The 14,035-nt window shown below is 48.1% G+C and overlaps 1 protein-coding gene across 1 annotated transcript; it reads right to left on the minus strand.

Annotated features, from left to right (window-relative positions):
- Positions 1-10,691: 10,691 nt before the first annotated feature.
- Positions 10,692-12,646, minus strand: DIO3 (iodothyronine deiodinase 3). The gene has a single exon (XM_080976212.1). It carries the CDS (start codon positions 12,375-12,377, stop codon positions 11,502-11,504), a length of 876 nt encoding a protein of 291 aa, XP_080832338.1. The 5' UTR covers positions 12,378-12,646; the 3' UTR covers positions 10,692-11,501.
- Between the last annotated feature and the right edge of the window lie 1,389 nt (positions 12,647-14,035).

Consider the following 14,035-nt stretch of genomic DNA (forward strand, 5'->3'; position numbering starts at 1 on the left):
CCGTTTCTTTATTTATGGTGTCATTTCTAGAATTGTTTCTTCACCAGGGCCCAGTGAGGTCGGAGGGTAACAGTATGGTCCAAACAGGCCAGTGATCAATCACAGAGGGTGAATCTCATGCAGACAAAGCAGCTCAGGCTGAAGACAGTTCTTAGACAAAGCCAGCAAGACCTCTATTGGCTCTCCAGATCGCCTGATTCCTTCTTGCCTGACACATTACAGCAGGAATGAGGAATCCTTTGCAGCCTGAAGGTCGTCCAGTGGTACCTTGGTTCTCAAATGCCTTGGTTCTCAAACACCAACAATCCGGAAGTAAGTGTTCCAGTTTTCAAACGTTTTCCGGAAGCCGAATGTCCAATATAGCTGTCAGCTATTGTTTCTGGGGTGTCTGCACCAATCAGAAGCCGTGCCTTGGTTTTCAAACATTTCGGAAGTCGAACAAACTTCTGGAACGGATTAAGTTTGAGAACCAAGGTACCACTGTATTTGGTGCTTTTGGTTTTGCTATCTATTTTGCGTTTTTATTTTTGAGGCTTTTTCAGTTAATTTGTTTTTGTGATTGTGTGGAACCCAGTTCAGCTGATTGATTGATTGTGTGACTGTGGAAATGGATAAAAGTCCCCCCTCCATACAATGACTATCATCAGAGCAAGTAAGAAAAAAATAATAATTTTAATTTTCGTCATCTACAATACTGTTTTATTTATTTTATAGTACAGTACATTGATTAATGCTTTTATGGATCAATGGTCTCGTTAGTAAAATTAATGTTAAATTGCTGTTTAGGGGTTGTTTTTAAAAGTCTGGAACAGATTAATCAATTTTGCATTACTTTCTATGGGAAAGTTCGCCTTGGTTTGGGAACGCTTTGGTTTTGGAAGGGACTTCCGGAACGGATTAAGTTTGAGAACCAAGGTACCACTGTATTCCTAGACTTCCAAAGCCTGGATGCCAGTGGAAGGTGGAGACCAGAGCCAAATTTTGGTGGAGCAATGGATGACTCTCACCTTTATACTGCAATCAACATTGCAACCATGTGAAAGGATAAATTTTATACACCCCTCCCATTCATAAATTTCTCCAGTCTTTCCCCCAGGCAAACAAGAAGCATCGCCAATTCAATGACACTTTCTCAGCCTTCCAAAAGCAGTTGAGGAAAGTGTAGATCAGAGAGGAAGTGGCTTGGCATGGGAAGAATTCTGAGGGCAAGGCAGAGATGCTTAGAGGGCAGGATTTGGCCCCAGCCCTGCATTGCAGTTTTCTTTTCCACCAGTACAGTCATACCTTGGGTTACAGATGCTTCAGGTTGCGATTTTTTGGGTTGCGAACCGCCAAAACCTGGAAGTACCGGAACGAGTTACTTCCAGGTTTCGGCAGTCTCACATGCGCAGAAGTGCTAAATCGCAACCCGCGCGTGCGCAGGCGCGGGTTGCAAACACTGCAGTTGCGAATGTGTATCCTGCACGGATCACGTTCACAACCCGAGCATCCACTGTATTGGCTGCCCATTCTGTGTGTGACTTCAGAAGCAAAAACAAATTTAATAATCAATAGCTCAGATTAAGAAGCAGCAGATGGCTACGAAATCCAGAGCCAAAACAGAGATCAAGTGATTAAAACAAAGCCTTCTGAATCTTTTAGGAGAAAATGATCAATTAGAATATGCAAAAGAATATTATTAATTTCAAAAAGAACTCCAAAAGCTAAACAATTATAGCTTAAAGGACAGCATAGTACAAAGTCCTGGAGAAATGAAAAGGAATTTTGCTTGGTGGTGAAAACATTTAAAAAATCTTTTCATTGACACTTTTAAGAACTTTTGATATGGACGATAGCTGCAGCTAGGATTTCAGTAACCTAGAAGATCTGAAAAACCAACATTTGTCTTTGTGGTATAAGAATTTACACACTTTAGTTATTGCGGGGTGGAGTGAGGCATAAATTGTGTGTCTTCAGAGGGATGGAGGATACATAACAATTTTGTATCACCTTGTGGGAGTTTATTTGTTATGTTTCGGACTTAGATGTCCAACATTCACCATCCACGTCAGCTTGGGAAATATAAAAGTCTTGGCTTATATAGGTGTGTTGCCATTTCCTATTATTTATTTATTTATTGTTTGTTTGCTTGCTTGGTTTCTATACGGTACGATGCAATAGCCTACTACTGCATTTTTGGGTTGTTAGGTAACGGCCGTTATGTTACAACAACAACAATTTCCGTTAAAAGCCCGGTGGTTAAAATTATGTTTGTTCCACCGTGCATTTTCTATGGAAGGAGCACTGCAGATTTTCCTACATTGTATTGTATTGTACAGTGGTACCTTGGTTCTCAAACTTAATCTGTTCCGGAAGTCCATTCCAAAACCAAAGCATTCCCAAACCAAGGCACGCTTTCCCATAGAAAGTAATGCAAAATGGATTAATCCGTTCCAGCCTTTTAAAAACAACCCCTAAAACAGCAATTTAACATGAATTTTACTATCTAATGAGACCATTGATCCATAAAATGAAAGCAATAAACAGTGTACTACAGCAGGGGTCAGAAAGGTTTACCTCGCCTGGGCCGGTTCACTCCAGCGGAGATCCCTTTGTGGGCCAGATCACACGCGTGTGTGAGTGCGCACGCCCATGATTTCTGGCGTCTGCACAGATGCAATTTCCAGTGCTGCGGAAGTGAGTCCCCATGCCACGCTGCGCTGGTTTAGTGCAGCATGCAGGGACTTGCTGAGTGGGTGGCTCCATTCAGGGACGGTTCGGGGGCCGGTTAAACGACCTCCGTGGGCCGCTTGTGGCCCATGGGCCTTAGGTTGCCAACCCCTGTACTATAGTCACACAATTAATCAATCAGTAGCTGAACTGGGTTCCACACAGTCACAAAAACGAAAACAAAAAGAGCCGCAAAAACAAAAACGCTAAATAAATAGCAAAAACAGACAGACCTCAGCGTAACACTCAAAACGGAAGTGTGGCACTCAAATCAGAAGCGTAACACAAAACAGAGCACATTCAGCTTCTGAAAAAAGTTTGCAAACCAGAACACTTACTTCCAGGTTTGCTGTGTTTGGGTTCCAAGTTGTTTGAGAACCAAGGCGTTTGAGAACCAAGCTACCACTGTATTGTATTGTGGGGAGGGGAGTGCCTTCTGGCTTGCACATGGCGTCCATCATGGACAGCTGCAACCTGTCGTCTGGGACTCACAGCACAATATCCCTTCTGATATTACAGGGAATGCTGGGATACACTATATGCCAGCACTAGGAGTTAGAACCACAGAACTGTAGAGTTGGAAGGGACCCCAAGGGTCATCTAGTCCAACCCCCTGCAATGCAGGATTCTCACCTAGATCATGCATGACAGATGACCATATAGGTAAAGGGACCCCTAACCATTAGGTCCAGTCGTGACCTACTCTGGGGTTGCGGCGCTCATCTCGCTTTATCGGCCGAGGGAGTCGGCGTACAGCTTCCGGGTCATGCGGCCAGAGCAGCGCACGGAAACACCATTTACCTTCCCGCTGGAGCGGTACCTATTTATCTACTTGCACTTTGAGGTGCTTTCGAACTGCTAGGTTGGCAAGAGCAGGGACCGAGCAACAGGAGCTCACCCCATCGCGGGGATTTGAACCGCCGACCTTCTGATCGGCAAGTCCTAGGCTCTGTGGTTTAACCCACAGCGCCATCTAACCTTTGCTTAAAAACCTCCAGGGGAGGAGAATCCAACACTGCTCACGGGAGCCTGTTTCACTGCTGAACAGCTCTTACCGTCAGAAAGATCTTCCTGATGTTTAGTTAGAATCTTCTTTCTTCTAACATTCCAGGCGGCTGGCAAGGAATCATGGAGCAGGTCCCTTGGGTGAGCCTTGCTCCATCTAGCTTAGTACTGCTGACACTGGCTGGCAGCAGCTCCCCAGGCATTCAGAGATCAGTCCCTCCTTGCCCTACCTGGAGATGCTGGGGGTTGACCCTGGGACCTTCTACATGCCAAGCAGATGTTCTGCCCCTCCCAGGGCAAAGTGACCCAGTGCTGTGTAGCTGTTGGTTAGAACACCAGGCTGGGACTCGGGGAATTTGTCCTCAAATCCCCATTCAACCACAAGCTCACTCAGTGACCAACCTCCATCTCTCTCAGCCCAACCTACCTCACAGGGCTGCTGTGAAAGTAGAATCAGGGTGGGGAGAGCCATATTATTCCAACCTGGGGAATTAAAATAATATTTTTGGTCTTTTTCTATACTCACAAAAATGCCTAAATTGCCTGAGATTTTGTGTGCATGGGGGACACCCTAATTTTACACATGTTTAAGGCTGAAAATAAGTCTCTTTGTGTTTAAATATGAAAACAATACAATCATCATGTGTATATATATTGCGGAAATTTGTAATCCATTTTTCATATATAATTTTTAATAAATTTTCTTTTTCAATTTAAAATACTCATTTCTACATCCTTAATATATCAATGACTTTCTTCTCTTTCCATGGTTCATTTTACATATCACAAATCCCTGCATATTTTACAAAAATATTTTACCATTCAGTATTCCATTATTGCATCCATCAAAGCTTATTTACACTGTTGGATTTATCTTAATGCTGCCAGCATTTTCAGCTGGACACAATTATTTCCCATATATTCAAAAACATGTTCCAATCTTCTCTAAACGTATGTTCTTCTTGTTCTCGTCATAGCTGCCAACTTTTCCCTTTTCTTGCGAGGAATCCTATTCGGAATAAGGGAATTTCCCTTAAAAAAAGGGAAACGTTGACAGCTATGGTTCTCGTATATGTTAAGTCTGCAAGCTGTGCATATTCTGTCAGAAATTTGTAATCTTTTGGATCACCATTAATTTTACACTGAGGGTTTGTGTTTTTTTTAAGAGAAAGAAAATGGAATAAAGTATATATATTAGCTATTTCTCAATGCACTCTTATCGGCTGAAGGTTCTTGCGATACGCATAGGTTTTGTCAGAGCAGGAGTCCTGCGGTCTAATCTGATTGAAACAAACGTCCATAAATACCTGGTGGGAAGGCGAGCCATGATTCACTTTGAGAAGAGACTAAGATGATGGGAGCAGATAGCCTTGATTGACGCAAAGGGGAAGAGCGACCACTTGTAGGGATTTCCCCAGCCTTTGTGGCAAATTCCTTTTTTCTGATGGGAAGCATTTAGTTAAAAAAAACAAAACCACCACCCACCCACTTCTGACAAGTGACCTAAAAGGAAAGGTGAAGAGCTGTAGTTCTGTGATAGAACCATAAAATTGTAGAGTTGGAAGGGACCTTGAGAATCATCTGGTCCAACCCCTGCAATGCAGGAATACACAGTTGTCCCATACAAGGATAGAACCTGCAACCTTAGTATTACAGTGGTGCCTCGCAAGAGGAAATTAATTCGTTCCGCGAGTTTTTTCATCTTGCGAGTTTTTTCGTCTTGCGAAGCACGGTTTCAATTTTTTCAAAAAATCTTCAAAACCTCAAAAAAGGCTACCACACCGTATGCTATGAGTTGCTCCCCGAAGTCAAGTCGCAACTGCACCTCTTCAAGCAATGCACCCTGTATTACTGTAACGGTTTTAAGAAAAAGGAAACAAACTTGCAAGACGTTTCCGTCTTGCGAAGCAAGCCCATAGGGAAATTCGTCTCGCGAAGCAACTCAAAAAACGAAAAACTCTTTCGTCTTGCGAATTTTTTGTCTTGAGAGGCATTCGTCTTGCGAGGTACCACTGTATCAGCACCATGCTCTAACCAACTGACCTAACACTTAGGGGTGCTTTGCATGCAGAATACTCCAGGCAAACTAAGACCTGGGGGCCGGATCCGGCCCAATCACCTTCTAAACATAGCTGTCAACTTTCAGATTTGAAAATAAGGGCTCAGCAGCCTCGGAAAAAAGGGATCAGCAGCCTCACCTGTCCCGGGGACAGTCTACTATCTGGGATAGCAGCGGAAAGCAGCAGAAAATGGCACTGGAATAAGGGAATTTCCCGCAAAAAAGGGGAAGGTTGAAAGCTATGCTTCTAAATCCGGTCCGTGGGTGGTCTGGGAATTCGCATGTTTTTACATGAGTAGAATGTGTCCTTTTATTTAAAATGCATCTCTGGGTTATTTGTGGGGCCTGCCTGGTGTTTTTACATGAGTGGAATGTGTGCTTTTATTTAAAATGCATCTCTGGGTTATCTGTGGGGCATAAGAATTTGTTCATCCCCCCCCCCCCCAAAAAAATATACAGTGGTACCTCGGGTTACATACGCTTCAGGTTACAGACGCTTCAGGTTACAGACTCCACTAACCCAGAAATAATACCTCGGGTTAAGAACTTTGCTTCAGGATGAGAACAGAAATCGCACGGTGGCGGTGGCGCAGCGGCAGCAGGAGGCCCCGTTAGCTAAAGTGGTGCTTCAGGTTAAGAACAGTTTCAGGTTAAGAACAGACCTCCAGAACGAATTAAATACTTAACCCAAGGTACCACTGTAGTCCGGCCCCCCACAAGGTCTGAGGGATAGTGGACTGGCCCCCTGCTGAAAAGGTTTGCTGACCCCTGCTGCAGATCTTCTTCTTCTTCTTCTTCTTCTTCTTCTTCTTCTCTTCTTCTTCTTCCTCTTCTTCTTCTTCGAAGACACAATGAAACATCAAACAATCCCTGGCACCTCCAGGTAGAGCTAAGAACACCCCTGGCTGGGCTGAAACGCCGGAGAGCTGCTGCCAGTCAGTGCTGACAATTCTGAGGTATGACTTACATTCCTAACAAGAATCATCAAGTCAGTAACTGCACATGACAGTTTTTGCACTTGATACTAACTTTGATTCAAGGCATGGCAGAAGAAGTGCCAATTACATGAACTGTAAAATTAACCCCAAACCCAATGGATAGGTCTTGTCGCTGAATGATATAAAAGATGTACACAGCTGTTGTAGGTGGGTCTTCTTTTATGGGGCTGGGGGCATTTTCTTTCTTGCTCCCTGTGATCTGCCTTGCTTTGTGTGCTTTGCTGTATCCGAGGTCAAGCCTATTGCCCTAATAGTGGTAACTGTGCAGTTTTGTTGATCTGATATCTAGGGAGTCTTTGTTTCACAACTAAATGGGGGGTGGGGAGTTAAGAGTTATCTTATTTACTTTTGATTAGATTGCTTTGTCAAAGCTACTTATCAGATCACATGCAATATATTCAGTTGCTTTAACTTGCTTTAAATCTTATCATGTTTTATTTTAGTTCTTATAATTCACGTTTCTATCTAAGTTCGATATCGTTCATCGCTTTATTTCATATCATTTTCATGTAATTTCATTCTGTTGAGCTTTGTATATCAATAAACCAATGACTTGTTTCAGTTACAAGCAGAAGTCTGTGGTTTTTGTGTGTGAGCGATCTTTACTCCCTATTCCACTTGGTTAAAAGGTAAAGGGACCACTGACCATTAGGTCCAGTCGTGGCCGACTCTGAGGTTGCGGCGCTCATCTCGCTTTATTGGCCGAGGGAGCCGGTGTACAGCTTCTGGGTCATGTGGCCAGCATGACTAAGCCGCTTCTGGCGAACCAGAGCAGCGCACAAAAATGCTGTTTACCTTCCTGCCGGAGCGGTACCTATTTATCTACTTGCACTTTGGCGTGCTTTGGAACTGCTAGGTTGGCAGGACCAGGGACCGAGCAACGGGAGCTCACCCCGTCGTGGGGATTCAAACCGCTGACCTTCTGATCGGCAAGTCCTAGGCTCTGTGGTTTAACCCACTTGGTTGCTACTAAGCAAAATCGAACCCATACTGGAATCCGATGAATGTTGGTGGCCTGGCCAATTTTTGGCCTGGTACTATGCACAAATGTTGATTGGCTCACCAGATTTACAGCACTGGGCGCCCATGTAACCTGCCATCACCGTTGGGAATGCATGCCCCTTACAACTAAATGAGGTAAGTGAACCTATTCACTTGCAGTGATGGCAAAAAAAGGGGGGCACACTGTGTGTTTGTGAAATAAATTAGTAAACAAAATGAGTAACTGTTTGGTCTCGAGTAATCCCTCCTTGTTCAAATAAAATTATCAAGGAGCCATGCAAATAATGAAGAAACAGCTACAGATAAGAGTTTTCCGCTCAGCTGTAAGTGGTTGACCTTTTGGGTTATTGCAGGTCACAATGTTTAGTGCAAGGCAGACTTGCTTGTGGGGGATGTGGAAAGTTACAACAAGGAAGGCAGGTGTTTGTAAGCACTTCTGTCCGAAAAGCATTGGAGCAAGGTGGGGGTAACCTGTGGTCCCCTCCAGTTATTGCAGGACTCCAACTCCCATCTACTCTGAGCATTGACCATGGTGGCTGGAGATTATGGGAGCTGGAGTCCAGCCACATCTGGAGGGCTACAGTTCTCCCATCCCTTTTCCTACAATTGTACATGTATTTGAGGGTGACTCTCATTGACCTCCATCTTTGTCCATGGAGTTTTCTTGGCAGGGATACTGGAGTGGCTTGCTGGTTGCTGCTCTATGGTTTTCCCAGTAGTGATGTATGGAAGTGAGAGCTGGACCATAAAGAAGGCTGATCACCGAAGAATTGATGCTTTTATTATCAAACCTATCCATTCTCAAGGAAATCAGCCCTGAGTGCCCACTGAAACGACAGATCCTGAAGCTGAGGCTCCAGTACTTTGGCCACCTGATGAGAAGAGAAGACTCCCTGGAAAAGACCCTGATGTTGGGAAAGATTGAGGGCACAAGGAGAAGGGGACGACAGAGGACAAGATGGTTGGATAGTGTTCTCGAAGCTACAAACATGAGTCTGACCAAACTGCGGGAGGCAGTGGAAGACAGGAGTGCCTGGCGTGCTCTGGTCCATTGGGTCACGAAGAGTCAGACACGACTAAACGACTAAAAAAACTCATTGACCTCAGTGGAGGTCATGTACAGAGTTGTGGGATACAATTAATTTAATCAAAGAATTATAGAGATGGAAGGGACCCTGAGGATCATCTAGTCGACTTTTTTGAGCACATCCCATTCATTACTTGAAACAGGGGAAACTTTGGTCCTTCAGATGCAGCTGAACTAGATCCAGCAGGGCTTTTCTGATGAACATAGACATTTCAGTTGGTTCAAAATATTAGCTGTGATACTTGTGTGCTACCTCAAGAGCTGGTATGCCTCTGAATATCAGTTGCCGGGGAGAGGGCTATTGCACGGATACAGCTTTCCATAGGCATCTGATTGGCTGCAGTAGGAACCAGATGCTGGACTAGATGAGCTATTGTTCCGATCCAGCAGAGCTGTCTTTATGTTGTTATTAGAGGGTGCTTCTGCGTTTTTGATATACAGAAACTGTAGCCCATTGGTTTGGAAAAGGACCACTCCCTTTGCTTTGGAGTCCAACAAGGCTTGAGATTGGAACGGTTCAAGGCTGATGACCCCTCAAGAGATGCATCCCACGCAATGTGTGGGTGACCTGAAAAGCTCTGTGTAACAACTCCCTGATGCATAGAATCTAGATCATTCAACCCCCTGCAATGCAGGAATATGCAGCTGTCCCATACAGGGATCAAACCTGCAACCTTGGCATTATCAGCATCATTCTGAGCTGTCTAGGCAGACTTAAGTCTGTCATATTCTTCACTGTTATGCGTACTTACTTGGGAATAAACCACCCTGGATGGAACAGGCTACACCCAAAGTTTTCGCCCTCCCCTTGCTCTGCTTGCAAATCTGCTGGGCAGAGGCGACAGGGGGAGATTTATTGGGGGGGGGGGAGGAATGCCCAGATCAGATTTTAGGGGTGCATGGGGAGGAGAGGACATTATGTTGTCCACCAATGGGACAACGTCCCTCAGATACAATTACTGCTCAGTCTCAAGCTGCTTTGTTGAGGGGTCCGGAAGTGTGTAGCAGGGGGGTTATAGCCTTGTAGATGTGTGGACATTTGCCCGTGTTTGAATGGGAAGATGGGAGGAGGTTTAATGAAACCCACAAGCCCAAGCCCCTGATCTTCTCTCATCTCCTATAGCTTTCTAAAAACAGTATATAAGGGAGTCCTCGCAAGTGTTTAGGGGTCCAGACCCCCTCTGTAATTTAAGCATTGGTGTTGATCACACACACATGATCTGGAATCAGGTTCCTGAGAAATCAGTAAGGGTTGTATCTGGCCAAGTCATGCTCAGAGCACTGACACTGAATTGAATGTACTCAGGTCACTTTCCTTGGGTCACCTTTTGAGTATGACTTGGTCAGATACAAACTCATAATAGTCTCATTTTCTGGGACCAGGAATGAGGAAGCATTGGACATCTAGATGTGGCTGGAGGGCTACCACTGCCCTCATCCCATAGCACTGTCATCCATGCTGGCTGGAGCGAAAGGCTCTCCCATCCATGCACAAACATTTTCAGGACTGAGACATCCAAAGAGTAACTCTCAGGGCACCCATTTAAAAACATACCCCGCCCAGCTAAACGCAAGGAGCTGACTGTACTTTAGAGCAGGGCTCTCTGCTTTGTTCAGGGTCACCTCCACACAGTCATGGCTTCCCCCAAAGAATCTTGGGAATTGTAGTTTGCTCCCCCACCGAGCTACAATTCCCAGCACTCTGTAACAAACTACAGTTCCCAGGATTTTGGGAGGAAGCCATGTGACCCAGGAGACAGAAGAACAACAACAGAGAGGAGGCGTTTTGCACACTCTTACATTTCAGTTAGAAAGATCCAAATCAGGCATGTCTTTTACTCAATAATCTTTATTAATAATGTTATAAAAAGTTCATAAAAAATGGACGTTTTACAAAAAAAAGGAAAAGTACAACAAACGGAGAGGTCACATAAATAAACATTCTTTTCTTTTCTTTTTTTGCTTTTGTTTTAAACTGGTCATTCTAATATTTCAGATCATCAGACGCGATTTCCTGGCATCGGGATCACCATTTCGAAACCGGTCATCACACAGAAACATTAGAAATCCCAGCGAAGAGTTTTGCTAGGACGGCGGAAGATCACTCGGGCGCAGAGGAAACTTTGCCCTAGACAACATGACACACGTGCGAGGCAGAACTCGGATCCTGCCGGAACAAACACCCAGACACAAACAAACAAACAAACAAACAAACAAACAGCGCGTGTTGCGCGCACTCAGGTTGCAATCCTATCGGCACACTTAACCAAATATGCACTCATCAGGTTGCACAGACACCCAGAAACTTCCACCCAAGTAGTAAACGCTGCTTTTCTCCCCCCACACAAAAGAGAGATCCATTCATCCACCCACGCAATTTATTTGTTGTGTTTTTTTTTTAAAAAAAAGGAAAAAAATTAAAACCGCACGTAGAAATGAATGTTAATAACAAATGCTCGGCAAATCAACATGATTCGAATAGTGGAAAGAGTCACGGGGCACGTCTTGCATGAAAACTCACGCAGGAGCCTTTGGGGAGTTGCGAGTTCGAGGAAAATGGGAGACACCTCTCTCCTCCTGGTCGGAGGGTCTCCCACCATGCCCTCTCCCCACCCTATATCCCGCCGCCTGCAGCCCCTTCCTACACCTGGACGACCACCGTGCTGGGTCCCCCCTGGAGGCGGCGCTTGTACTGGTCGAGCCAGCGTCTGAGTTCGGAGATCTTGTAGCCCTCGGGCCCTCGGCCCCCTTGGTACATCACCTTTTGCTCCTGGATGATGTAGAGGCGCTCGAAGTACGCCCCGTAGGCGGCGCTCGAGGCATTGTCCATGGTGTCGACGGCGAGCGGGCAGCCCGGCGCGCCTTCCTGCATGAGCTGCGCCGCGCGCAGCCTGTCCTGGAGGCACTGGTGCTTGGGGATGTCGTAGGCGGCGTCCGAGCTGACCCAGCCGTCGGAAGGGTGCGCCTCCTCGATGTACACCAGCAGGAAGTCGGCGACGTCCACGAAGCGCGCGGCGAGGCTCTCGAAAGCGCGCAGGCGCGCCATGAAGGGCGGTCAGGTGCAGCTGCCGAAGTTGAGGATCAGCGGCCGCTTGCCCCGCGCGTAGTCGAGGATGCGCAGCCGCGTGCGCCCGTCCAGCTGGATCACCTCCGGGTTAGGCGCCGCCGCGCCCACGTGCGCCGCCTTGAAGAAGTCCAGCTTCTGGCCGTGCCACACCGCCTTGAGCGACTCCAGCGTGAACATGCGGTTCGAGTCGGAGACGCACAGCGGAGGGTCGTCCGGAGGGGGCCCCGGTGAGGAGCTCTCCTCCTCCTCCTCCTCTTCTTCTTCTTCCGACGCCGCCGACGCCTCTCCGGCCACCGCCGGCGGCGTCGTCAGCAAGAGCTTCTTGCGAATGCAGAGGAAATCGAGGAGCCAGAGCATCACGGCTGTCAGGAGGAAGCGCGGCAGGAGCAGCACGCAGGCGGCCACCTGGCTGAGCGCTTGCAAGGTGTGGGCGCCCATGGAGTGCAGCATCGCCGGAGCCGCGGCTACGGCCAGGGGCGCGCGAACTGCCCGGAGCCCCTCGCCGCCACGCCGCCTCTCCCTCGTGCCGCCACTCCTCCGGGTGGCTTAGCCGCTGAGATCCCGCTTCTCCTTAAGCCCATTTTATAGTCGGGGATTTAAATGAAAAAGTGACTCCACCTCCGGCCAGAACCCGCCCCCTTTGGAACTTGAGCCTGGGGATTACCTACCCCTCCAGTCCAGTGACCTAAAAATATGGTGGCCAAGAGAGGAAGAAGAGAAAGAAAAAGGAAAGGCGCGCGGGAGGAGGCTGGGGTGGGAGGGAGGGAGGAGGAAGAGGAGGAGGAGGAAGAGCCGGATCCGACTGGGCCAGGAAGCCGGCGGGACGTGCCAGCGCGCAGGGAGCAGCCGCAGCCAGACGCCCGCTCGCCCGCCCGCCCGCCCTGCCGGAAGGGACGCTCGGGGGCTTCTCGGGGGAAGAGGGCAGGCCGGGCGCGCTGGGAGGAAAGCGCCCGAGAGGGACCCCCGCCTCGCGTCCGGGGAGGCGGATCAGCCCAAGGAAGGGCGCGAGGGCAGCGGACGCAACACCCCCCCCCCCAGAGAGGCGCTGGCTGGGTTACGGGAAGCGGCTCCCCGCCTGGAAGTGAGCAAACTCGGCCAAGTTTGCCCCCCTCTGTCGCCTCCCTCTGTGTCTCCTCGGCGTGCCGTCCACGCGAGGCGGGGAAGCCAAGTTCCGACGCCGAGAGTTTTCTCCATCCTTTTAACCGCCCCCCCCCCCCGCCGACCGCTTTCGGTTCGGCGCGGGACCCAAAGCGACAGCCGTTCAGCAGCAACCGGCAAACTTTCCGCAGCCCCGTTCCCCGCCCCTTCGAGCGCCGCAAACTGCCCCTCGCCCCGCTATTTTGCCGGCAAATATTGCAAGCCCGAAGGACTCTAAAAAGATCAATTGCTTAAGAAAAGCGGGTGCTGGGGGTGGGTTACCGTGTCGTTCCCGAGTTTTCTCCTCATTTTTAATTTTTTATTGCAAGCGATCTCTCCCGCGCTCTCTCCACCTTCAGGCGCCGCTTGCTCTCAGCCTTCAGGGTGGCGGCCGACAGCCCTGATCCCGGCAGGAAAGGGGTTAATGCTTGGTTAGTGACCTCTCGGTGCCGCTCCAGCATTAAACCTGTTGACCGGAGCGAAATTCACAAGAGTTAAGAGTTAAAACCGCAGGGTGGCTTTTTGGGGGAGCAACCACTAGGGGTAGCTGTTGGCTGAAGGCTGGAGGCGAAGCTACTAGATACGAGGCTGCTTGCTGCTGCTGCTGCGTGTGGGTATTTACGGCCCCCCTCACTTCCTCCAGGTCTAAATAATCGTATTCCTGGTTGGCAGCTTTCCCTTAACCCAAGAAGCCTAGGACATTTGCTCACTGTGCCCAAAACTATATAAAAGTTCAGTGAACTCAAGCTAGCTCCAGGTTGATCTGCTAGGGTAAAAGGCAAAGAACCCCTGGGTGGTTCAGTCCAGTCGAATTTGGCTATGGGGTGTGGCACTCATATTGCTTCTCGGGTGGAGGGAGCCGGCATTTGTCCATAGACACTGGCAGAGGAAGAGGAGTTGGGGGGGGAACGCACCGCCCCCAGCAGCGTGGTCCTGGTGGGGTGCCATCATGGTTGTCCCCCCTGCCTGCG

The sequence above is a fragment of the Podarcis pityusensis genome (genome assembly GCF_964106645.2).
Source record: "Podarcis pityusensis genome assembly, chromosome: 1".
NCBI lineage: Eukaryota > Metazoa > Chordata > Lepidosauria > Squamata > Lacertidae > Podarcis > Podarcis pityusensis.